This window comes from Cottoperca gobio, chromosome 6, assembly GCF_900634415.1.
Source record: "Cottoperca gobio chromosome 6, fCotGob3.1, whole genome shotgun sequence".
Lineage (NCBI taxonomy): Eukaryota > Metazoa > Chordata > Actinopteri > Perciformes > Bovichtidae > Cottoperca > Cottoperca gobio.
In genome coordinates, this window is record NC_041360.1 from 17491964 (window position 1) to 17517758 (window position 25795).

A 25795-nucleotide genomic window follows, 5' to 3' on the forward strand; every position below is an offset into this window, starting at 1 on the left:
CATAGCTAACTGATTTGGTTACAGTAGTTAACGTCTTCAATATTATATATTTACACTGACACATGTTCGAATTATATTATTTTTATTTTTGTTAACAACCCAATACAAGAAAATGTCTGACACACTTAAAAACGAAGATAAGTTTGGAGCAGTTTTATTTCAGGTAATGTCGTCTACATGAGCTAACTAGCTAACGCTAGGCCACAACTAGAGGTTAGGTAATCTATCTAACTTCAGCTATTTGTTAAATAACCAGTCTTTGAGATAGACTCAAGAAGTTAAGAAGTGTTCTAGATTATGAAGTGCAGAAAATAACTAAATGTTTCATAACGTTAATATTTCTCTTTCTTTTTAAAACTAGAAATGTAGATAACAACAATATGCAACAACAAGTGTCAATTGTTGTTATAATGGTTGGTTGTTTTTAGGCCAATTATCCACATTATGTACATATTTAAGTGTATATTTTACAGGTTCAAGAGGATTTGAGACAACTGAAATGTAGTCTTGAGAACATCACTATCAATGAGAGGGGGACAACTCTGGACATTCAAGCCTTGGATGCTGCCATTGGCAAGACAGAGAGTAGCATCAGGGTGAGGATGCTTCATGCAAATGAAGCACTGATAACAATAATATTGACTATATATCAGACAAATCAAAAATTGTGTTTGTTTGATTTTAAATAGAAGCATGCAGAGGATTATCTGAAAACAGTGACTAAGCAGCTGCTGGTTCTTCCAAGAATTGAAGACTTAGAAAAAAACAAGCAGATTCCCAAATGGTAATGAGAAGCTTACATGCATTGTTACCAAATAATTGTCTACAGTGGGGACACTTTCCTTCACCATCTCATTGTTAGAACACTTAAGAAGTATGTTTAGAATTGTATAAATTCTGGTGATGGGTACTGTGAGTCTAACATTGAGACATTACACAGGAAACCTGCTCTGGAGAGTGTCCCTAATGCACGTCCACAAAGGGAAGACCTTCCAGGGCCTTCATCTGAGGAAAAGGTAGATTATTATTATTATTATTATTATTATTATTATTATTAAGTTAGTTAAAAATTAAACTATTCCATTGTATATAACATTTAAGACAGACAAGAGAAACAAATGTAGATATGGTGTGATAGAGCAGCATTTGAGACAAGAGGAAAACACATGAATGCTTGTTCTGCTTAGCAGAGCCATACACACATTTCCATCTTTGTTGTTGCTCAATAAAGTTTAAAAACTTTTATTTCCTACCTGTCTCCTTCAGCACAAGTCAGCGCTAACCATGCGTTTGCTGTGTAATCCCGCTCACCCAAACAACAGAGCCATCTTACACCAGAAATATGGGATATCAATCCCTAATGTCCACAAAAGGAGCACAAATACAGTAAGTAATCTGACTAGAAATGTGGAATAATATAACTTTAGCTGTAGATGGGGAGTATTACATTTATATGCCATGCATGTTTTCCATAGAAACAACACTTTACAGAGAGGTTATTAAGTACTTTCAAAATACAGTATGTTTTTTGGGCCATCGGTATCATGACAAGTATTGTCAAATGTATTGATGCTAGAATTAATGTTAAAAGTATACCTATGTGACCTTCATGTTAGTGCCTCATAGTGATGTAAGGTGTACTCCAGGTGGGTTTAAAGTAAACACTACAAACTTTAAAATGCTTCTTGAATCAGCTTTTCTATTATAATTATGTATTGCAATGTGTTGTCTGATGGAGTAGTATACATAACAATTGTAGAGTGGGTGGCAGTTAATTTAACTGTGGCTTTGTAAAACTGAACACCCAGGAGAATTTAATATTTTTATTAGTTGCAGAAAACAGGCTACATCTAGTATTTTGGAGCAGATTTTAATAAATAATAATCAGAATAATATTATGTTCTCCATTTCTTTGCCTTACACAATGAGAAATTGATTCCTGTGTCTTGAGTCTTTGTTGATAATAATTGTAACATACAGCACATGCCTCAGGAAAGATTTGATTAGGAAGCATTACAGGAGTTTCTGCTACAACTAAGATTAATTGGATATCATCGCTCCTTTCCCTGATGCTTACTCTCTTAAAGACACTTTATGCTTTAGTAAAGAGTGATGGTACATGTCTGCATTAATAGATGCTTCAAGTCTCATGCTCAGAGAGACAGTGACATAAAGGTCACTTGGCTCAGTGATGACAGCCAGCTCTTGTCACAGCAAACAAATTAATCTTTGCAAAGGTCGGCATTAGTTTTAGATATATTTTACACACTTTCTTTTCCAATATGTTTTTGGTAATCTATACCTGACATGAGAAATAGCGGCCAAGACTGTCATTCTGATATAGGAGAGATGGAAGTGCTGGCTGCAGAAAGCGGAAAGCAGCAGATTGCAGCACATCAGCATTCTTCTAAAGAAACAGGCGCCTGATTGCCGTGCTATGGGCTACTGGTTTACAGCTGTCTCAGGACAGAAGTGGGTACCTGGTCCAGCATGCCAATAAGACAGCCGTAGCTTCCCCAACTGCTAACCACTGGCTCTCTGCCTGCCGCTTTCTCCTTCAACTCAGGCCAGCTCTTCTCCGCCATACCCATGCCAGGAAATGAGCTTTTGCATTTTAGCAATTTTAGAAAAGGTGCCACCTTTTCCCAACCCCATCTGAGACAGATGTGTGCCTTTGAGGGGAGATTCTCCCAGCACCTGGCTACTACCTGTGGTCTGTCAGAGAGCTTAGTGGTCTGAGGAGAACAAAGTAGAGGACATTAGGTGACAAGTCTGGAGGATCAACGGCACAAACTTTGTGTTTTATGTTTATATTAAACTAGGCCATTAAATCAACTTTTAAACATTTAACATTTAAAAATGTAAAAGTTTAGCAGTACAGAATTGCTGTGAGTTAACCTAAGTAAGGCTACTTTGTGATTAATTGATGTAGGGTTAGATGGGTTGCAGGACAGTTTACAACTTTGTCATTGCCAGTTTTATGGCTCTCTTCAATTCTTAATGAATACAGAAAATCTATTGTTTGTAATCATGTAGGCGATAGCAGACCTCTCCTTTATACTTATTCTGCTTGAAAGATGCATGAGTCTGATTAATGGTTGGTTATATCCTATACTTACAACAATATCGCTAGAAAAGAAAGAACTGCTGAAGAAAAGGCGTTCAATTTAAACATGCTCAAGCTCTCAAATTTGTAATTGCTGCATTTAGTTTGATGAAGCTTCTTCAGCTGTGGGAAAAAAAAAACCTTTTTAGGGCAGAACAAGGAAATACATGACCAGGATCTGGTAGCATTGCTTTGATGTTATCTATATCAGATGTACGAACGCTGATATTATAAAAATGTTCTGTTAAGGCAAAACATCACAAAATAATCACTGGCCCTGTGGCAAGTCTCCCGGCCGTTGAACCAAAAGGCCGTCATAGCCTGGCAATGCCTGAAGAAGACATGGGGACAGGTAAACAGACATTTCACCGCTTCATCACCAACACGAACACCTCACATCTGTTATAGACAAGTGCTCATTGAGTGTGCATGTCAGTTTGATGTTTGTGCTTTTTAAATTGTTTTTTAATTTTCTTTTTCCATCATGTGCCAGATACAAGTTTGCTTCATATGTCCATCCAGCACAAGGCTGCCTCTCTTCACCCCAGAGAGGATGCATATTCCTCTAAGACAGGTCCGCTGCCTTTGTAAATATTGACACTAACAATGTCCTGCCACTGTTTTGATTGTCATTTAGTTCAAACCCTTTAGTGACTCTGCTGTAGTAAGGACAGGTCCCACTTGATTTTACATTGATGACTGTTAGCAACTGATTGATCACTGATAGAGTACAATTAAACCTGTCTGTTTGTGACTTTATGTCTGATAGGCTCAAAGTCCAGGTGTCACAAGCAGCTGAAATGTGAAACAGAACCTGGATCCCCCTGCGCAAGAATAGGCAGTGAATGCACACTGCTCTGCACCACCAAGACACCGCCTCCCTCCACAACCTCCATGAGCGTGGAACACAAGGATATGATGCAAGGCAGTAACGATCTTATCCCTAAAAGCTCTCAGGTAAGAATACTGTAATTGTTTTAAATAGATGTTAAATTAAGAAGATGATCAAAGACAATACAATTCCTTCAAGGCGTGGGTTGGTTTCCTCTCCCATGTTTCCCTGTGCTCTGTAGAATCTACCTGTGCACGGTCCAGTAAACATCAGCAAATACCCTTTTACCATCATAAAGGGACAGATCAACCCGATGGCGACAGATTTCTGTCACTTTAAGCAGAGCTTTAGCTTGTGCTGGAGCAGTGTGGTGGATGCTCTGGAGGCCCTGAAAAAGCTGCTCAGGGACTTTGCTGTGCCTCTAGCCAAAGTTAGCGGGGAAATTCTAGCGGAGTTTGGATATGGTTGGGATGACGGTTGGAGAAAAGCTCCAGTGATCAGCCTCCTCTCAGTGCTTGAAAACTGGGAGGAGGTATCGGGTCTGGTCTTACGCCCGGGTCAGCGCTACAAGGGAGAGGGAGGCATTGAGGCGGCTGCCATCCACATCCAGTCCAGCTGGAGGCGCTACTTGGCCCGGACAGCCTACCTGCGCCGCTGCCGGGCCAAGTGGGCGGCAGGAACCATCGCTATCTCATGGTTGATGTACACTCAGATGTGTCGTGTCAGGAGATCCCTGCAGGCCCGGCGTTTCAGACAACTAGAGAATTACCGCAGCAGAGCACAGGTGATGTTGCTTATATCTGGTGTGTTTTTTCTTTCTCTCTCTGTCTCCCTCTCTCTTACTTAATATTGCTCTCTCACCCCCCCCCCCCCCCCTATTTCTCAAAATGAGTCAGACTTTTATTTATGACTTCTAAATTAAAATACATCTCAATCCAAAGTGTGAATGTACATGGTTCCATCTGAGGTATTATCATTTATTTTCAAAATTAAATTACTACCTAATTTCATATTACTTTGTACTTTAAAAATGCAATTATAACCATTTGACTCTAGAAAAAAAAACAGGTTCATTAAAAAGAACAGAAAAGAAAATGATGTTTCTACATCTTAACTTGTTACTTTAAAGTTATGTATCTCATTCAGTCTAAAATGTCAGTGTTTTACATAAGGCCAATCAAAATCTGTGTTTTCGTAACATCGTGTTGTAAAGGGGAAATGATTGTTTTGCAGCTGTAATGATTGTAAATGCAGTGGCATAATGTAAAGGTTTTTAGTTGAGTTGGACACATGGAGTTTTAATGGAGTATTTCTAAAACATAAAACCATACCAAAACTGATTAAATGTATTGATATTAAATCTTTAGATATCTGGGGGTATATGCCATGTTTAGCTGTGATGACTGATTGACTTCATTACATTTCTAACTTATTTCTGCAACAACAAAACTTATAAATAAAAATATGCTTCTATTTAGCTCTTCAATAGAGCGGTATGACAGCACAATTTTCCTAGATGCATAATGTTCTGTACATTTTTTTCCCATTCAGCGTAGATGTCATGTCTGTGCTGTCATCTGGGTTGAACATCTTTTAGAGCACTGATGCAACATTAATTAGTGTCTACAAGTTCATTTAGTTTTAACATCGCTGTGTGTGTATACATGCACTAAATATATGTTCTCACTCTTTAAACATTCATACCCTGTTAATTAAGCCTGCTAATCTTCCCCTGGCAGTAGCATCATGTACCTTGCTGATTGAATTAATTGTGAGAAGATGTTTCTAAAGTAAACGCTTAATTTAATTAAGGTGGTATTTTATGCTTGGTTTGCTTCAGTTAGCCCAGAGAGAGATTGGCTTGATGTGTTTTAGCTATGCAGTGATGATTTGTGTGTGTGTGTTTCCGTGTGGATGTGTGTGTGTGTGTGTGTGTGTGTGTGTGTGTGTAGGCGTTCAAGCAGTCCCCTCTCTGATCACTCCTTTTCTCCATCCCCAGCATCTGGCAGCCAACTGGAAACACATCCAGTCCTCCAAGAGGACCATTATCCACATCCCTTCATTAGGTAGCTTTCTCTGCCTGCCACACACACACACACACACACACACACACACACACACACACACACACACACACACACACACACACACACACACACACACACACACACACACACATCCCCTGTCTCACCACTCTTCCGCCCCAGTCTGTGGCCCTGGTGGAGGCACTCTGTCTCGTTCAAATGACTCTCTGCAGGAAAGCACTCACAGGATGATGACAGTCCCCATGTCAGGGAACTGAACAATTTAGTCTCAATCGCCATTTAATTTGCAGATTAAGCAAATGAAAAGCCATTATGTTGAATATTTGCAAGAGGCACAAAGGTCTTATTTTATTGCTGTGCAAAAAAAACAACACACACACGAGGAAGACGCTGCTGTGTTTTTGCACTACACATAGAGTGCAAGCTATGATCCGTTCTAGTTCTAATTTCACCATGGCACTCACATTTAGACTGTAATCAGGCATGTGCATTGTAAATCATTAAGCGATTGTCTAAAATTATTAAGCCTAATTACTAGCAGATGGAATGCTTTATTTGCACTTGGGGTGGCTACAGAGAGTGCTGTGTGAGCAAGGATAATTAGAAAGTTGAACCCCATTGTTGTTAATTAGCATGAATCCAATCATTTAATTACCTTGATTCAGTTGAGGATTCTCTCTCAGGCAGAAATCCAGACAGACAGAGAGTAACATCCTGCAGGCACCACTGGATGTAGTTCAGTGGTGGCTGGACATGTTGCAACAGGACGCTCAGCACATGACAAACACTGCACCTGATAGTTATTAAGCTACATTAATCATTAGATCGCACTACTGTGTGATTAGACTTAACTACACCGCCCTCAAGTCTAGCAGCGCGCACATCTGAGGGCACTTGATGTTGATAGAGCTGATATGAATCTCTTGTTCATGCTTTTGTGACCTTGATCTGACAGGATACTCTCAGAGCCAGCGAATGAACTTAAGGGGATTTGACATCTTACAGAACATCCAAATAAGCAGACTGTGTGATATTAGAGGTAAGAGCTTTTCACAACCTAACTGCTATAAACAGACTTTTGCAATTTGCTCTGTGTGTTTTTCTGCAAACATGTTATTTCCTCTTTGTCTTCGTATATTTTAAGATGAAAATGTGGAGGTGATCTACGTATGTCCGCGGCATCTGGGGGACGACATTTTGGACTATTACACCAGCCTCCTGAAGTGTGATGGAGCCACAGTCGAGGACGATACCGGGACCGCTCAGGCCACATCCGTCTCCGTCAGACGCTTCATCATCCTCACACCTGAGGCTGTAGATTATTTCCCGGTAAGGTCAATTACATTTACATTTTGTGCACAAACGTAAACTTTGAAGGAATAAACCTCACAATGCATTTAGCAGTATCTCAGAATTTACTGTGGAGAAATGGATTGTACTTTTGAGTGCTACAAGCATCTGTAGTTTGTGAATTCTCCTCTAGAGGGTACTAGAGGAGATTGTTATTATGCAGTTGTGTTATACTCTGTGTGTTTAATATGTTTTTTAATTCTCTTTTACTTTTTTTGAAATTAAACATCTGTGTTATTTCAAAGTAAACACACTAGAGCTATATGAAGTTATACTTAATTAAAATACATATAATGGTCTCTAAATAATTTTCTCTTATATCAGTTTTTTATTAACAGTTTATTCCATCTTACTGCTGTATTTTCAAAAATTCCGAATTGTTTTGATTATCTCAATAGAATAAGAGGAAGGAGTTGTTATATTGTCTTTTTACATACAGCCATTCTATTCGTCTTTTTAAATCCTTTTGCACAGATTGAATGTGCAACACGACATGGTCTTCTTCATTTCTTTCTATTGATTTTCCTGCTGTTTTGTTGTCAGACTGTGCCAGACGTGTTGCTGAGATGAATCACAGCTACCCATGGCTGGCAGCGCATTCTGCCAGTGACAGAAGGGATAATTCCATGTGGATCAAATAAATACAGATGTGAAGTAATTAGTTATATTCCCAAGGAGCTCATTGCTAGCACACATTAAAGATGTGAAGGATAGGGGAGGCCTCCCACAGGCAGCTTTTATCAATTCAACCTGCTGGAATACAGGAGAGGTTAAAACACTGCTGGCTATAACAATAGATCTGTTGTGTGTACACGGAGATAAATGAGGTCAAAAAACAACCCTCGGAAGATTCTTAGAACTCTTAACTGCAGCAGAATTGTTTTTCTCCTCTTCTCTTCCAGACCCGTAACATGTGCCTGTCCACGCTGCTAAAGTACAGTCCACGCACCCTGAAGCGCATCAGGAACCTGATCCAGGGGAAGCAAGCCTATATCGTGGGTGGAGTGGCCCATGTGGATGACCTGGCAGTGGCTGATGAGCTGGGAGTGCCGATCCTGGCTCCAGAACCGGCTATTGTGCAGCTCTACAGCACCAAGTCTGGAGGAAGGAGGATCTTCGCGGGGGCAGAGGTTGATGTAGCCCCAGGTCAAGGAGACATCTACTCGCTAAACCAGGTCAGAGATCAAGAAATGCTTATGCATCATATAAAGTCCATTACAGCAGGAGGTATTTTATCAGTGCCTGGTTTACATGTCTCTCTTGGTTTAGCTTCATGAAACACTGGCTAGTCTCATGACTCAAAACACTGATGTGCAGCGATGGCTCTTCAAGATGGACTCTGAGCACGGTGGCCGTGGCACAGCGTACTGTGATGCATGCCATCTTAGCTGCTATAACTGGGCCCTGCAGGAATGCCATCGTTATGGTCCTGAGCTATGGAACACAGAATGGATTCAGGTAAAGATGCGACTCAGAGGATTACATCATTCCCTCCCTATCATAAACTATAGGACCACTTCTTAAAGGACATTTTTATACACTTACTTTTATGCAATTTATTTTTGAATTTGCTGGAATTTTGCTTTGCGTTTTTATTTTTTCATTTATTTCCCTTATTACTTCTGCCTAAATTGATGTTTTTTACTATTATGTCTTGTTTTAATGGCTCCCTCCAAAGTGCTGTTTTTTAGAAAAGTGCAATACAAATAAAGTTTATTGCTATTATTATTACACTCATACCGACGAGGGATCGGCCATTTAAAGTTATAGTAACAACTAGATACTTAACAGATAACATTACAGTAACAACTAGATATTAAAATGGAGATTGTGCTCCTTGTTGAGATGAGACGGCTCAAAAAGGTCTCACTTCTGTCATTGAATGAACAAAAGCATAGGTCACAGCGGGGTCAGAGAGATTGCCATCACTTAGCCCAGAATGGGGTGTCTTAAGGTAACAGTCACAATGCTGGTCCCTGTAGTACAGTCTTCTGAGCATTGTCCCCAGAGCCACACAACATTAAATCAATAGATACAATATCTGTTTATGCACATAGCCGATATCCATTCTCTGAGGCACTCTCATCAACTGGTGTCGATGTGTACTGAGGAGAATAGGAGCCTGTCCAGAGGTAGAAATGCCCGAACACACCTGCCAGTGACAATTACATCCCAGTACACATTCTGGCCAACAGAGCATTTATTTCTCTTTCTATATGTTTCTATATTTTTAACTATTGTGCAGAGTATTGTCCCATAGATTCATATGTGATTTAATTTGTATTACACATGCCTTGAAAGTATATCGAAGTACAGATGACACTAAACGCATTCATCCTTAATTGCAGCTGATGATGTTGCTTTGATCTTCTGCTCTAGCATTACAGCGTTGACCTTTTCTTTCCATCTGTCTGTAACACCCATTGGATGGGTCTGAGCCATCTGTGAAGAGAACATTTGAGTAAAAATACAATGTAATTATTATCTAAAATATCAACATCTGCTTTCCCCTCAAAAATTCAGATTTAATCTTACACCTATTCAAAACAAATAAAATGCACTTAGTCATTGGTAAACCATTCATTTAGTACCGATGCAATCTGTACACAGCTTCTGAGCCCCTGGCTCTTATTTCTCATATGCTTACAAAGTAGCCTTTGATTTTCTGTCATGTGTTAATTACCGTATTTTGCCATTTAACTGGGAGCTTTGTGTAAACTAATTACAGGCTAATGATTGTGGGCTTGGAGCACAACGATTTTACTTTTTATTCCATTCGAAAGAACAGCAGTCATCTCAAGCATCTTATGGCTCACTCTGTTTTGTTCCTATTAGCTCGTTCTTTGATTCATAGTGTATGTGTAGTGCGGGGCTGTAATTGTTGAGGCATTGGTGCTGTTAATTATGGCAGTGGAGAGTGGCTGAGCTACAGCCAAGGTCCATAATGGTGGCTGAGGCAGCTCAGGAAAGTAAATGGGGTTTGTTTCACCAGCTGGGGTCCCATGGAGAGGGAAGAGTGCCGAGGCCCCCAGTGTAAGCCGACAGCCTCGGGGCTTCTGGGCCATATGGACACAACACTTTAACTGGCCTTTATTTTACACCTTGCTCTTTTAATCAAAGCAAAGCCCACACCCTGTGCTCTTCATTGCATGATTTCTTTTCTTACGACATTGTTTTTGCCTAAAATGTATTACAACGTCCTTCTGCTGTTGTACTTGTGTATATTGAAGATAGCAATTTGGCTCTATATGCTGAAAGATTACAGAACAATGTTGTTGATTAGATAGAAACATATGAATATTTTATATCCGTGCATCTCCTCGCTATCCTCTCCTCACAGCAGAAACTGGAGATGGATGTTTAAACATGGCGGTATATTTTGAGATATAACACTCATTAACGTAGCACTTTGCTGAAAAGAAGTAGACCTAATTGTAACGGCAATGACAGCTAGTGAATAGGATAGATAGTGAATATTTGCACTCAGTGTCTAAAGCTATGTTTATGAAAATAGTAGCAATTTAATTAATTATTGATGAAACACAAATGATCAAATGAAGCATTTTAAATATGAATTCATAATTACCAAGATTAACACCAAGATCATTGTTTACAAAAAAAAGAACAAATAAGTGATTGAAGTGTATATTATACAAGTCAGTGAAATGCCTCATACCCTTTATAATCACTATAGAGGGGGATCAGAGAGTATACTTGGCCTCAGTCTACACAGACTGTGTGCATATTTTTGTAATTATTGCTTGTTCTGAAGGGCTCAGCATGAAGACGCCAGACTCACAAGAATACCATGTGGTCTCTCAGAATAATACCAACAATCAGATCCCTTCTGGCTATGTAAAAGAAAGCCTAAAAGGGTACAACAAGAAGGAGGAGTGTTCGCATCCACACTTTAGCTTCCACAGAGGTCTGGGAGATGAGTTTGTTTCTCTGAATGTTGTGAGGCCCACAGCCTCCGGCACAATGTTTCAGCCTGCAGAAAGCCCCCAGGCCTCTTTTAGCATTTACACAGTGAGAGGTTAAAGACATGTAGATCTGCACCCATGCAATGCCTCAAGGGGCCCACACACACACACTTAAGCGCTCACACAGCTTGCGTATGGATCATTAGGCACAAGAGGGTAAAAATTACACCTAATAGCGTCAACAGATGGAGTATTTCTTTTGGTCACGCTGTGTACAAACAGATCTTGAGCAACACCTTATTTAGGTTAAGTTTGTCAACGAAATGGGTCATTTGATAATCACTACCACTGAAGAGGTGCAGGGACATGTTGTGCAGATGTTGTCTGTCTAAACATTGTGCAGTCTGTGATTGCATGGAGGAGTTTAAATCTATAATGATCTGCCTTAACAGCAATTAACCTGAATTAACCTTAATAAGATGTTAAAACATTTTCCACGTTTGCTTTGTGTTTTGTGCAAACGGAGGAAATGTTGCTGCACTTGTACTCAGATTTGGGGAATGTGATAACAAGAGAGTAAATAAATGTTTCATTTAGTATTACACATACAATTAGTCATGGTCTACATTAGATTGAGGTTGAAGACAGCGATACAGAAAATGAATATTCATACAAAATGTATGACTAATCAGATTATATCCCTTTATTCCACTACGGTAGCTTCTCAGTTGTTTCCCTATGTAATGGAAAGATGAAATGGCAATCAAAGAGGCAGGGCAACATCTATTTTATTTATGACCAGATTGCTTGGCTTTATGTGGACACCAAGCAAAGCTTGAATCCTATCAAAGGGTACTGTACGCAGTTTAAGTCCAAATAATTTATTGCAAAATACCTCTCTTTCTTTCCTCCCTGTCCTGCTGTTTTTGTGAACTGCATAGGCAAAGTCCTGGGGTGAGCTTGCTCTTCCGTTGAGAATGACAACCGTTCCCTTACACTTTTTGCCGCACCATTGTGTGCTTTATGGTTTGTATAGGGGGAATCACTGTGTAGCGTTTGACCTCGCCTCTTACAGTACTTGAATATGATGATGGCTGTTACATGACTGGAATATCAACAGCATAATCTCCAGCCCTGTCTCCAGTGAAGCCAGACAGCATATACTCAAAACAAAGTAACGCTCTAGATAGAACGATGAAAGAACAAAGACATTATTTCCATTCAGAATTCAGTCTTCTTTCAGACGCGTTTCTCGTATTTTATTGTGTATGACCAAATTAAATCCCTACACAGACATTATTACATGCAGAACCCTGTATTTAAAGGAAGAAGACACTTGGACCCTTCAAACCGTCAACATTAGAATTCAAATGTATTGTTATAACACAATATATATGATATAAAATGACAGCTAAAGGTTTAGTTGTTACTTTAACTATATCACAGCATTGTCAGAGGAAACAGTGTACTTGAGTCGCCGAACTGTTTAAGAGACACCTAAAACAAAAGTTAGAAATTAACAGCGTAATTAAGTGGTGAAACCATTATGGCATTTCCTAGTTACAGAAACAAGAGTGATATCGATCCCAGTCAAGCCCTGATTGATCCCCAGATAGATGGGGTTAGCTTAGGCATTCATCAGCTGCCCAGTGGAGAGAGTTGTTATTGAGGGCAGGTGCTGTCTTTGTGGCTGTGAGTTAAAGCCATTAGACTCCTGAGGCCTTCTGATAATAGGCTGTCACTCACAGATAGACCCTCCATCAGACACTCGCACAGAAATTGAAGCAGCCACCAAAGGTCTCGAGGATAACAAGCAGTCACTGGAGTCATCCGGATAACACAAGGGCATTTCCAATAATGTGGTCGAAACCTCGACAGCTTTGATAATGGGACAAAATAAAGTAGCCAGGACTTGGTATTGACTTGTGTTTGAATTAACAAACATATATAATGATCCTCAGATCTGTCACCAACTCAAGTATGCACCTTAACTTTCTTTCTGCAGGAGTCTGTAATGCTTCGATATTTAGATGAAATCCCAGAGTGGCTTGCTCGTTACGCCCAGCCTGCTAAAACCTCCTGCTATACCAACTGGGCCTGCTTCGTGAAGACCTTCCTCAGGCAAGGTCAGATACCTATTGTCAAGCACTGAATGCTTTTTTACTTGCAAATGCAACCATTTTGAATATGTGAACATTCATTTCCAATGTCCTTCCTAGTTCCCAGATGTTACCTGTGTGACCTGACACGTTTAACAATTTTCATGTTGCTCCTATTCGTTGTTAAACAGCTGCCAGGAGAGTTTCAGCTGCTGTATCATTGGTAACTTTTTGCTGTCTGTACTGAAGCCCTTCCTCTGTTGTCGCTGTGTGTCCAGGCGGTGTGGTGGAGGCCTACCCCCCTTCAGACAGTGTTACCTGTCTGACAGTAGATCTGCTGCTGGAGCCTGGGGGTGAGGTGACCATGCTGTCCTGCGGAGACCAGCTTCACGGCTCCTGTCAACTGGAAGCTATAGGCTCCACTGTTCCTCAGACTTCTGTACACCCAGAAACCTTGCAATCCATCTGCATGCGAGTGGGCCAGGCCTGTCTACAGTGCCTTCTCGTAGGTTACGTCTCCGTGGACCTGGCTACCTTTATGAACCGCAACACCATGGAACAAAAGGTGAGACACAAGACAGAGACGGCCTTCGCTCACGCTGCCACGGTAAATACACGGCTGTTGCAGCATGGGGTGTCAAAGCTCTCTCTTTCACCATATTGGTGAAAGAGATCAATTGTTAGGCTGGATCAGGGATCCATTTGACCAGATAGGTGTCTCCCCTACTGCTCCCCTGGGATTTGGAAAACAGGCAAGGCAAACAGTGGGCACAGAGACCAAATGTGTCACAAGGCCATCTAATAAACTGTCAAGTCTTATCGTGTCAATACACTGATTCCACCATTTAAGGCTTGCCCTTTAACCTCACAGTGCCGAGAAATTCAGAGGCACCTATCTTTCAGACAATAGGTCATTCTAAAGTGATTTGGCAGCTTCACAGGGATGCCCTGTCAGTGTTTAACCCCTTGCTGCTTACCTGCAGTGGTCTGCTGAAATGTGTCTCGTTATTATAGCGAGGCACCATCGAAGCCTTATCTCATTTGTCAGGATTAAGTTTCGTTGAAACCTTGTTGATTTATGATATTGGAAATGGGCTGGTTTATGATGGTTTAACCTCTGCTCCTAACATGTGGCTACATTGACTGCTTATTGATCCACTTCTGTAAAATGAAATGCTTTGTTTATAATATGGTCTATAAAATACTAAACCTGCAAAACAGGGGAGAAAGCACTAGAGCTATTTAACAGGTTTTTATAACAAAGTATATAAATATGCACTCTGAATGTATTCAGATTGTTTTGTTTTTCATCAAAGATCCATCAGATAGCAATACATCTTCCTATTATTTAGAAATATATTCATATAATATATATATTTCAATAAATCTCGTTTGTGTGGTTTTTTTCTCTTCACTGTTTGCATTTATAACGAGTTCACAGTATTAAAAAAAAATGGATTTGGAGATGACACTATCTAAGGGCATGCTTGCCACTAGAGGGTAGTCTCTTATGGATTAGATGTTAACACAGTGTGAGCAAAGCAGTGTTCAGACAATGCAATTCTTTATGTTTAAACTTTAAATATTTTTATTTTAGAACATCAGTATTATTGGTTCTTATAAGACTTAAAATACAGAAATATTTTTTGTGAGTAGTCTTTAAATGGACTATAGATTGAATCACATTGTATTCATTTGAAGGTAAATATATATCTCACAGTATGTTTTACATTTCAGGATTTCATTTAGTCATGAAATTGAAATGTTAGTGACAATCAAATCAGAAGATATGCTATTTCTCAAATTGATCATAGGAACTGAAGGTGTCCTTTTCTTTAACTTGATATAATGACAACCTTAAAATGTATTTTCAATTTCAATGTTAACCCACAATTGAATGGGATTCACCGACACCATAATTAAGAACAGACTATAAACAGCATGTGCTTCAATAGAGAGAGGAACATTAAAGACAGATTCTTAACCATCTCCCCACACACGAGAGGAGAGCCACATGGGCAAACCTGTCTGGATTTAAACATCAATTTAGATTCAAACCTGTTGCTAAAAGCTGCCTACTTTATTTGATGGGAAGAAGTGGGTCACATATGTTTGCCCTTGCAGCCTTTCCTCACATTGTGGAACGGCGGGGCCCCAGCTGCAGCATCAGGGTTTTTAATGAAAATGCAAGGCAATAGAAAACAGGTACAATCCAGGCTTACATTTCCCACGGCTTTGTTAAGAGTGACAATGAGACATTGGAGTATGATTTTTAGTGAGTTGAGTGAATGGCGCAGTGGAGTGTGTCCATCACTCAGGCGCAGGTATCAACCTGATGCATAGTAGCTACTATCTATGCAGTGGTAGCTACGGACAGTAAAGGTGACTGAGTGGAGAACATAGGGATGCACTTTTGCTAAACATTAATTAAAACACTGATTGTAATTGTTTTGATTTGATGTGTATTGTTGTTTTCTGCATGTGCTTTAAAGCTTAGTCAAATGTTGAAATTACAATATTTACTTATATTTATTTATATATGTATATTACAAATCATAAGCAATGGCTTTTTTCTCATTGGAAGCTGTTCCACGGGACCAAATACAACATTGTAGTTGATATTGCCTAAAATGTTCTAACATATTTAAAAAAACATTTTTATCAATTTGTCATTGGTATAAACAGGGCAGTTTCTTTTGTATGACACACCCTTTAAAATAATATTTTATTATAGTTTTGCTATTTATTTATTACTATTTACTTATTTATTGTTTAATAATTTAGACTGTTTTCAAACAAAAATGCCGAACTTTCTCTGATTCCAGCTTTTCAAATGTGCAGATTTGCAGAATTTATTTTTCTTATATCATTGTAAACTGCACATCTTTGGGTTTTAGACTGTTGGTGGGACAAAATAACAAATTTAAAGACGTCATCTTGAAAAATGGGCTCAGAATTCTTCACTATTTCTGACTTGAAAGAAATGATCAATACAGAAACTAATTGTCAGATTAATAGAAAAATAAAAATAAAGTTAGTTGCAGCTCTAGACTATGACCTATGTTTCACAATATATTTGAATTTAATAAAAAATGAAATGTGGCTTCTAAGAGATGTACTGTATATGGTCAGATATCCATATGTTAGTGGAGATATAGGGCTCAGGGTACAGAGACTGCGGCGTTCAGACAGGCAGCGATTTGCATTCAGTGGCAGGAGCGTTTACTTTGACAAATAGGAACAGCAAAAGGAGGCAGCCGACTGCCACTTAGTTATTAACAACTCCTTCACTAGTGATTTATTTGCCACTTTTGAAGAGAGGGCATAGCTATTAGGTTATTATTGGGAAAATTAGCCCTGTTTAAGCAGAAGGCTACGGCCATACCTGACCCCTTAATATACTTATAATGATGCCATTTACTATACATATCTGAACTTAGCTTCTCATCAGACCTGTGCCAAACAAAGTAGCCCAAGGCAGGCCGAATACAAATACACAGGGAAGGATCTACTTTGTGCACGTGTCATTCCACAGCTGAATTACCTAAATCTGTCGAGCACACACCATTAACCGTGTTTTCATTTCCCCTGCCTCTCAACGTGGATAACACTGTAAGGATTAAAAGGTACTGACCCCTCTCTTTATAAGGATTGGTGGGTGAAATACTTTGATGTTCCATTTTTGTGATTAAATTGGAATTTAAGTTCATAGTATCTGTTTTTCTCTGCTGTGACACATAGTTCACGATGTCTTGTTTGCAGGTGTGGGCTATTGATCTGGACCTCACATACAGTGACCAGCTGGCCATGACCCAGATGCTTCTGATGATGACTGGAGGAACGCTGAATTGCCTCACAGGCTGTTTAGAAGTGCCAATGCCAAACAAAGGGAAATGCTGCGAAAACCAGATTGCTGCCAAAGTACCATCTTATATTTGCCTATAAGTACAGTTTATAACATTTGTAATGTTACATTTTTCAAATTTAAATGCTACATTTGAAGTTGTATTACTTGTACAGTGATTCTGTCCTCAACAGGAAAGATTCCACCAGTTTAAAGCAAGCTGAGACTTTAGAGGATATCATAATATCACTACAGTAATCACAAAGATAGATCAATGTTTTGCTCTTCATTTTGTTAAATACAACTAAATATGTAATTACGCACTGCGCTCAATTGGTGTTTAGGTGCTGAATTCATTATCATTTTGATATATGAGCCTAAATAATCAACACATTAATAATTCATACCATTTTCATTATGCATGTGTATGCATGCTTGAACACCTCATCAACCTGGTGCCAGGCCTTAAACAATGGAGTTCTTTTATTAGCAGTATGCCTGAGTTTACGCTTGTTAATCTGCGACTTGTATTATTTTATCAAACATTCATTTAGTCGCTGGCCTGGTGCTTCAGTGCAGCAGTTGAGCCACCGCAGTGGTTAATGGCTTTAGCAGTGGCCATCATTAGGGGCCTGCATATTACAAACACAATTAAATCCCTGTTGGACACTTTTATTGTTGTGTGAGGGTCCTGTGTTTGACAACCGCAAGCACACACCCATCACAGCGAGTTACGGGCTATCTCCTGAGCTCACAGGGGCTTAGGCTTGCTCTTTTTGTCTCCCAGAGGTGCCTGAGAACCAGGAACATTTTTATCCTCTTGAGCCCTGCCACTTTTAAGTAATCAACCTCTCTAGTGTTACTTATGACACTCGCATGCTCAGAACCCCTCTATTATGGGGATATGTATTGTGCGCTCAGTCGTAATGCAAACATTTACAGCCCTAAAATGGTGGTTTCTTTGATTGGCATTGTACAATTAAGCTCATCTTGTATTTGGCATGTCTTCTAAACATTAATTGTTACTCCCCGCAGTTAATTAAGAAAGGCCCAACAGTTTACCACATGTGCCCCACACTCATCATGTTTACTAATCACACACACTCCCCAAACTCAACAGTGACCCTAAGGACATGTGTATGGGGTTCAGCCATCGCTACTCCACCCACTTTACACACACCACCACCTATTATACTTTAACTCCAAATATAGTTGAACATAAAATGATTTTGTCTTGTTTTAGATTTATAGAAAGACTGCCAACAATCCTACACTTACGTTCTACCGTGTGTCCCTTTCTTCTTTTCTTACAGCCTCCTGTGGTTCATCGTTATGCAGTTTTAGGGAGCCACTTGTTTCACTCTAACCTTTCCATGTTGTACCATAATGTATTCTTTATGGTGTGCAAGGCTCATGGTATAGGATTTAACATGAAGGTAAGAACGGCAAATGTATCTGTTTGTCTTTATATTATCTTTACTTCTTGTTCATTTTACACTTAAAGGGGAAGTCCACAGATTTTACACATCAACGTCTGTTTACAGGTCTTTGGGAGGACTACTTTTTGTGGTAAGAAAATATGTATAAAGCCCTTTGTGGCTTCAGAGGGAGCTTCACAAAGTCGGATAATTTGCCTTGAGCGATGTCACTTGAGTCAGTGTCAGTTGGATCTGAAGACTACAAATTTGAAGATTTAAAAAATATGGGGGTGTGAAGCAATGAGATTACAAAAGCTCTTATCTCCACTCCTCATCTGTACTTGAGGCTAGCAGGTCGAGGCTATATTAGCCGCCACTAGCATAACACGACCCAAATCTCTGACCGAACTGTTGCTGGTTGAGTTGTATTGTGGGTAATGTAGGCGCCAGGTTTTCACAAGGAAGAAGAATTTATGGAATAAAAAAGACGATATCTCTGATTTTGTTCAATTGATTTGGATCTTAAACTGAACATCAAGAGTACAACAATGGTATTGAGCAACGCTGAATCGGTGGAATACTCTTTTAATATACACTGTGTGACAGGGCTCTTCTTTTGACTGTGTGTTTGTGGCTCTTAATTTTCAGAGGAAGCAAGGCACTGTTTTTGCTGTTTACGAGAGCAGTGAGAGATGCAGAATTGGAATGATGTAAGTATTTCTTATTGCATCAAATTCATAAATACTATTGCTGTATTAATTAAATTTAGGGTTAAACAGCAGGAGAAAGAATTCTAAACACGTATAGGTTTGCTTTATCTCACTCTGTTCAAATAGACAAGCACATGAAATAAACAGTAGAGGATTAGGTGGATGAAAGACTTCTCCAGACTGAGAGAAGAGACTATTCTTTTAGAGGATTAACATGCCACCTCTGGCTTTGTAAATGTTGTTACAAACTCTAGAAGTTGTTAAGCAGAGGGATATTTAACATATTTATCACTCAAATCCTTTAGCGTACACAGTGCTGTAACAGTTAAATCAAGCTGTGCTCATCCCCCTAAAGACTGAAGATGTTGTCTGCTGAAAGTTTCATTTAACCACCACAATCACACAAATAAGGTGATTGTTTCTTAGCTGGCAACATGGGGGACATTAGTAAACTCGTTTGTTTGGGGTGTCGTTAACAGAGCCGTCTCAGAAGATCTCCAGGGAGCTCTGGTGACCTTTGCTCGGAATCTGTCAGTCATTCATCAGGAAATATCGCCCTCTAAAATGCAAGGAGAAACCAATTTTAAGGTACCATGTTAATGACTTAACGATCCCGGTTCATCTATATCATGAAACTTGCTTCTCGAGTCAAGCTCTGGTCAGCTGGAATGATTTTTCTGAAGAAAATATAATATATATATATTATAATCACATTAATATATTTTCAAATGAAAGATTGTACTCGTGTAGAATAATAATGGGTAGTGATTTAACTTCTTTTATACTTTGTGTTTTGGAGGAGCTGATCAAGGAAATAGAAGACGTACTGCAGATGACTGTTCAGAACAAGATGTGAGCGGTGGAGGGTAAACCTGCTGCTTAAACAGCTGCTTCACCAATAAACTTGCCTTACCCTCACCGAGTTAAGTCATCATGCCTTTGCCAGTTTTAATGTCTAATTATACTTTGAATACATGAATCCTGGAGATGAATCACTGTTGATCAAACAGATAGCTAAATAAAAACATTGTCAGAATCTGTCATGCACATTTTATAATAAATGCTTTTGTGATCTGTTTTAATTGCTTGAATATAATTAAATATTGGAAAATGGTAGCTATTAAAGACATACAGTAAACTATGCACAAGGTAATTCCACTGGGGAATAAGTAGGCTTCATTCATGAATTTATTAAGTATTCATGCATTCAAATGATATAAAGCCGTGTTATTTTGTGTTGGGAATTGCAGATTAATCGTTAATTTAACAAAGACATAAAATGTAACTGTAGTTTTTATGCAGGGAATAGTATCTTGATTTGTGCCCAGATGTATACAACATATATGAGTATATTGTTTAGTGAGATGTTCCATAATGCATAGCCTCCGCGAACCTGTGGCAACACACGACTTTGGTACTGGCTGTAATTTGATTGCCCAATGATTCCTTCTGTAAGTAGACAATATTTATTTGTTTATCATAGAGTATATTGTAAAGTATAATATCATTTTTAAAGAAAAAACTGTATTTTGTTGTTGAAATTTTACAAAATGATTTACAAAATGTCCAGTGTTGTAAGCTTATCATAATTATTCCTTATTGTGATTGTTTTCTGACTGCATGCTTTAGTTGTGCAAATATTGTATAATAAATATACACATTTGCAGCAAGGATGTATTTTATTTTTATTTTGTTCATCCAGGTCCTGATGAGGTGACATCAGGTTGGCTTGAAAGGCTAAAAGCAGAACCTTTGCCTGGATTTCACTGGTTCTCCTGCACCTCTACATCCAGAGAAAGGGACACAACTTGAAGTGACTTTTCTTTACTGTGTTTTCAGATGAGTTGATTTTATAAATATTTGCATTCACACACAATTTGCTGCACAGTTACTAAAAAAGGATCTACATATTCTGTATTAAATTGGTTTGAAGACTTTAAACATCACTTATCACCCACACAAACCATATACAGTATGTATAGCTTTAATAATAAGAAATCATAATGTGTGCATACTAGCTTGACTTAACGTGTGTGCTGTTTGTTGCACATAATCAGTATTAATTCTGGATGATATGGAGAAAGTTTGGTTTAGTTGTGGTAGCTTGCGGACTGCTGTCCGTGGTGCTGAGCTACAGCAGACCACTGAATGTTGATTAGAAATATTCCAGAAAATGCTTCAATGTTTGGATCTTGTGTGTACTTAATGGAGGATGTTGTTAACATGGTGAGGGGCCCAACAAAACTTTTACAACAACAAAAAATTACTACTGGGGTCAGTGATGTTAAAGCTTGCAAATAGTTTATTTAAAGCAATGGTTATGGATGGTACCAATGGTCACATGGCACACATGACTAATATCCGGTGAACAGGTGAGCATATATCAATACAATGCAGGTTCTAGTACCTAATTCGGTTAAAGAGGAACAAATGCACAGCGCTGCGTTTCCAACCGGATGATTTTAGCAGGAGTACCAGGTCAGAGCAAACGCTACAGCACGAAGCGCTCACAGATAGTTGCTCTCTACACAAGCAGCTCTCTTAGCTGGTTAACATCAATTGTATGTGTGTTCAGCATGTTTATCCGGACATGTAGCGGAATATCTTCTGCAAAATAATTTAGCAAAAACGTTTGCTAACCTTGCTTCGCGTTAGTTGTTCATGTAAAGTGTCCTGTGTGCACACTGTGCAGCGTCCCACTGTTTTGAAGGACGTATAGCCATAGACTGTTTCTATTTTGTACATCAGCTGATTTAAAATGTCGGTAACTTTAATTTGTAAAGCTTTGTGTGTTAGTGGACTAATTAGCCTGCAGTCCAGGTGATAAAACACAAACAGCAGCGAAGAGGAATTATTTTCTTTACGTCATGAGGGAGTGTTTGAGGAAGATACACAGCGTCTTTATAAAGATCGCCCTGTTTCCGAGCACATTTGGCAGGACAGGCCCGCGGCCAGCTGCCTCGGAGGTGTTGACCTGCCACCTGCTGCAGCGTAAACTCCCGCCGTGGACTTCATACTGTGTCCACTACAGCTCCGTTCACAATGACCAGTTCGGACTGTCCAACTTTAACTTTAGAGTCCAGGGGTCCAACTACCAGATCCTGAGAACAGGCTGCTTCCCGTTTATAAAATATCACTGTAGCAAAGCGCCTCCACAGAACCTGGACTTTGAAGACACATTTTTCACCATGTTGAAAATTCTTAATCTAGGTCAGTAAATATCTTTAGTGCTCTACCTCATTCCCATCAAATACATTATTGTTTAAACACTGCAGATACTTCATATTCAGTGTTTACTTGTATTGCAGGCATCCCATGTTTGGCCTATGGCATTGGTTGCTGGATGGTGGTGGGAGCTAAAGAAACAGTGCAGACAAGTGTTGGACCTGTCACAGTCTATTTCGCCTACAAAGAAGAAGAAGGTGCACAGTATTAGACCATGAACAAAACACTCATTTGAGTGTGTTTTCAAGAGACTCTTGTCTGCCAAGCTGCTGTATTTACAACAGTTCCCCCGGCGATGTTCTGGTGGACCTATATTGACAAAAAAGCCGTCTTGTGTCACTAGTGCTCCTATTGTCTGACTGCACAGGTTCATTTGTGTTTAATTATTTAAGATTTAAAAGTTGCAGTGGAGTCAGTTATGCATGTTATTACACTGACATATGATACTGACAGCGTTTGTTCGGAAAGCTAACTTTCCATTAAAGTTTAATGGAAAGTTTAGGATTTCTCAAAGAATAGACCTTTCCCTGGATGTTTTCACAGCGATGTTGTGAACGTTGTATCAGCCTCCAATGTGTATGTCTTCAGAGTCAATACATTGTGTAAGTATGTTTTTGTAACTAACAATAAAGATAAAATAAAAAATAACAGATTATTTGGCTGTATGGTTTATTGTGCCACATGGACTTAGCACCTGTGTGGGTCATAAAGGTCAGCCAGCTTTCCGAGATGACTTTGTGAAAAAACATTGTGATAAATAAGACATTTCCTTCAAAGCCCAAGTCTTAAAAAGTATTAATAATTCATAGTAATGAGACCAGGTGGCATCATTTATTTGACACGACCAAGTCTTTTGCTTCATTTTCTGTGACAAATACAGGAATTTAAATAACCCTGGCTCATTTATTTAAAGGTAAATTAGTGATCACTCTGCATGCAACAGATAGTCAATAGTGTTAGAGAAAAACTAGTGACAAGACAGGTCTGATAAAATAGGTTTTAATTACCAAAGTGTGGCCTTTGTAAAGAGACATCTACATCCTTTCCTTCAGGCCTTCACTGGCCTTTGATTTCTGGTAATGTGCTTTGCTGACAGGGCACACTTACCTCTGCTGCAGAGTCCTGCTCCCTCTGAGAGGCAGGTTGACAAACTGCCATATTGATTTCTCCACCCCTCAGCATCTCCTACTAATAGCATTTATCAGCGACCTCAATTTTCTGGCCTTCGCCTCTTCATTTTTACCAACAATGAAACCGTACGAATAATTTCTTGTTGTACATGTAAATCAATGCACCTTTTGACCTTCTTTGCACTTGAAGTCCTACATGCTGTTCATAATGTACCGCCTCTTGACGAGTGCCCTGTTTTGTAAAACATGCCGGTCCTATGCAAGGCCGTTTAACAGGGTAATGGAATTTAACATCACATATATAAAGAATTTAATGTTCCTTCCACGTGGTCTTAAGATGGGACTTTTCATTCATTTCCAAGCCTAACGAACACTTATGCTAGCACTACTGTCATCTCTTTTATACCAAAAAAAAAGTGCATGTTTGTTTTTTTTCATTCTATGCAATTTTGTTGTGTAAAAGATGTGTAAATCTCATGCAGAATTCATGCGAAAAATCCTCTTAAACAGCTTGATGACACCACACTATCTCTTAATCATACTAATTGCCTTGAACAAGGAACATTTAGACACACTTATGGAAATCTGATCCATGGTATCAGGCTGCACTTAAATCCCCCTCCTTTCATTTCCAACCTTTCATCAGGACTGAAAGTGTGCATGGGGAATGCTCAGGCAACCATGTCTTAATTACTCATTGACCCTTTGACCCACGAGCTGCATTGATACCGCCGTACAGCCAGACACAATTGCATGGGGTTGCAACCGACTGCAGCTTTGTGTGCGGCTATTACAGGATGATGTGAGTCAGTGAAATCTAAACTGTGGAGCATGTGAGTACATTGTATTTGTTTTCAGGGCTTCACCTTTAAGTCACTCTAAACTGTAGGGGAGGGCACCCCTTCAGCTCCGGCAGCGGCTTAGCATTACACATCGAACCTGCAGGTCTATCGTATCTGGACTGCAAATGAGCTGCTGTAAATGAACAAAATATATCAGCATTTGGTGCAAGATTGATGCTTTTTAATAGCCGTGGTAGTCTAGTCCTGTATTGAAGTGCCTAAATTACACAACACACATCTTATGTGGTAATGAACAAAGAATGAATGCCTGTTTGGCAAGTTTAATTGCATGCTGAAGCTGGTAATAAGTTTTGTCAAGGTGAAATCTTTAAATACTTGTACTGTTTAGAATTTAGGTAAGTAAAGCAAAACAAGTGCTAAAATTGAGTGTAGTGTTGCTCTAAATTGTTCATGTTCAACAGTGAAATTGCTAATGAACTTGCAGAGACTTGTAATTATCTTCTAATTAGCTAATAAGTTCTCGGTTTCTTTAGTGCAAAAAATAAATAAATCGTACAAACCATTTTCATCTTCTTGAAATAGTTGATGCAGCCGATTCTTAAAATCAATTATTTAGCAGGAAAGTCACAGCAGATTTTTCTCTGTCATATAGATATATGGCTTGGCAGAAACAATTATTGTGTGAACAACCCCTGCAGCTAATACTGGCGAGGTTATCATTATTAAGCCTCTGGATCGGCCACCAGCACCGTCTCCGCGCTTGCTCCACGAGCAGCAGGGGTACCAGAGCCATCACTCAGATCACTTTAAGGATCACACTTGGAATTACAACCTAATGCAGAGGTGTCAGCCAACATTGTCACAATATTCACTGTGAAATGGCACTTTTTTAATTACAATGTGACAACAGAAACATAAAGCTCATTACTTTTCAAATAGAAACATCTCCAGTTGCAGACAAAAGCACACTTTGAAAGAGTAGTACTTTAAGTAATAACACATCAAACATTTTATTTTGTTTTTCCCCAAAAGATTTCTCCAGTAGTTACTAATTGCTGACCTTTTGTCATTGACATTTGAATCATTACCTTTTCTTTTTCTTTTGGAGGAGGGATGGCATACTGAAGCTGTTAAAAATCTATTATGGTGTATTTCTTTACCCAAGGGATGACAAGGTGCACCATAATTCTTTTTCCTTACATCTTCTCTCTTCTTTATCTTTATGACACATGTGTGTGTGTGTGTGTGTGTGTGTTGGGGGAAGGGGAAGTATTGAAACCTTATGCCTGCTGTGCCAATCGGTGTAGCCA

At 39.2% G+C, this 25795-nt stretch overlaps 2 protein-coding genes across 4 annotated transcripts; both read left to right on the forward strand.

Moving 5' to 3' along the window:
* Window positions 1-22: 22 nt before the first annotated feature.
* On the forward strand, window positions 23-20944 carry iqch (IQ motif containing H). 3 transcript variants are annotated; one of them, XM_029432904.1, is made up of 21 exons: window positions 23-163; window positions 474-596; window positions 690-784; window positions 941-1016; window positions 1267-1386; window positions 3356-3458; window positions 3600-3680; window positions 3876-4063; window positions 4180-4722; window positions 5938-6004; window positions 6939-7022; window positions 7128-7312; window positions 8236-8508; window positions 8603-8791; window positions 13262-13382; window positions 13634-13920; window positions 17118-17276; window positions 18513-18635; window positions 19266-19327; window positions 19807-19915; window positions 20127-20944. In XM_029432904.1, exons 1-21 carry the CDS (start codon window positions 113-115, stop codon window positions 20181-20183), a joined length of 3096 nt encoding a protein of 1031 aa, XP_029288764.1. In that variant the 5' UTR covers window positions 23-112; the 3' UTR covers window positions 20184-20944. The 3 variants fall into 3 exon arrangements, with proteins under 3 accessions (XP_029288764.1, XP_029288765.1, XP_029288766.1); XM_029432905.1 differs by lacking the exon at window positions 20127-20944 and adding an exon at window positions 18744-18768 and having other exon boundaries at window positions 19807-19916; XM_029432906.1 differs by lacking the exons at window positions 23-163; window positions 474-596; window positions 690-784; window positions 3356-3458 and having other exon boundaries at window positions 1005-1016.
* Window positions 20945-21755: 811 nt separating this feature from the next.
* c6h15orf61 (chromosome 6 C15orf61 homolog) lies at window positions 21756-23201 on the forward strand. Its single transcript, XM_029432951.1, has 2 exons — window positions 21756-22537; window positions 22636-23201. The coding sequence occupies exons 1-2, from the start codon at window positions 22195-22197 to the stop codon at window positions 22761-22763; spliced, it is 471 nt and encodes a 156-aa protein (XP_029288811.1). The 5' UTR covers window positions 21756-22194; the 3' UTR covers window positions 22764-23201.
* Window positions 23202-25795: the final 2594 nt, after the last annotated feature.

What these genes read in the sequence shown, in the direction of transcription:
- iqch (XM_029432904.1), top strand. Translation starts at nt 113, where the DNA reads ATGTCTGACACACTTAAAAACGAAGATAAGTTTGGAGCAGTTTTATTT. An exon ending in TTATCCCTAAAAGCTCTCAG is followed by an intron (nt 4,064 to 4,179) that starts GTAAGAATACTG and finishes TGTGCTCTGTAG; the next exon opens with AATCTACCTGTGCACGGTCC. An exon ending in AGGCTGTAGATTATTTCCCG is followed by an intron (nt 7,313 to 8,235) that starts GTAAGGTCAATT and finishes CTTCTCTTCCAG; the next exon opens with ACCCGTAACATGTGCCTGTC.
- c6h15orf61 (XM_029432951.1), top strand. Translation starts at nt 22,195, where the DNA reads ATGAGGGAGTGTTTGAGGAAGATACACAGCGTCTTTATAAAGATCGCC. An exon ending in GTTGAAAATTCTTAATCTAG is followed by an intron (nt 22,538 to 22,635) that starts GTCAGTAAATAT and finishes CTTGTATTGCAG; the next exon opens with GCATCCCATGTTTGGCCTAT.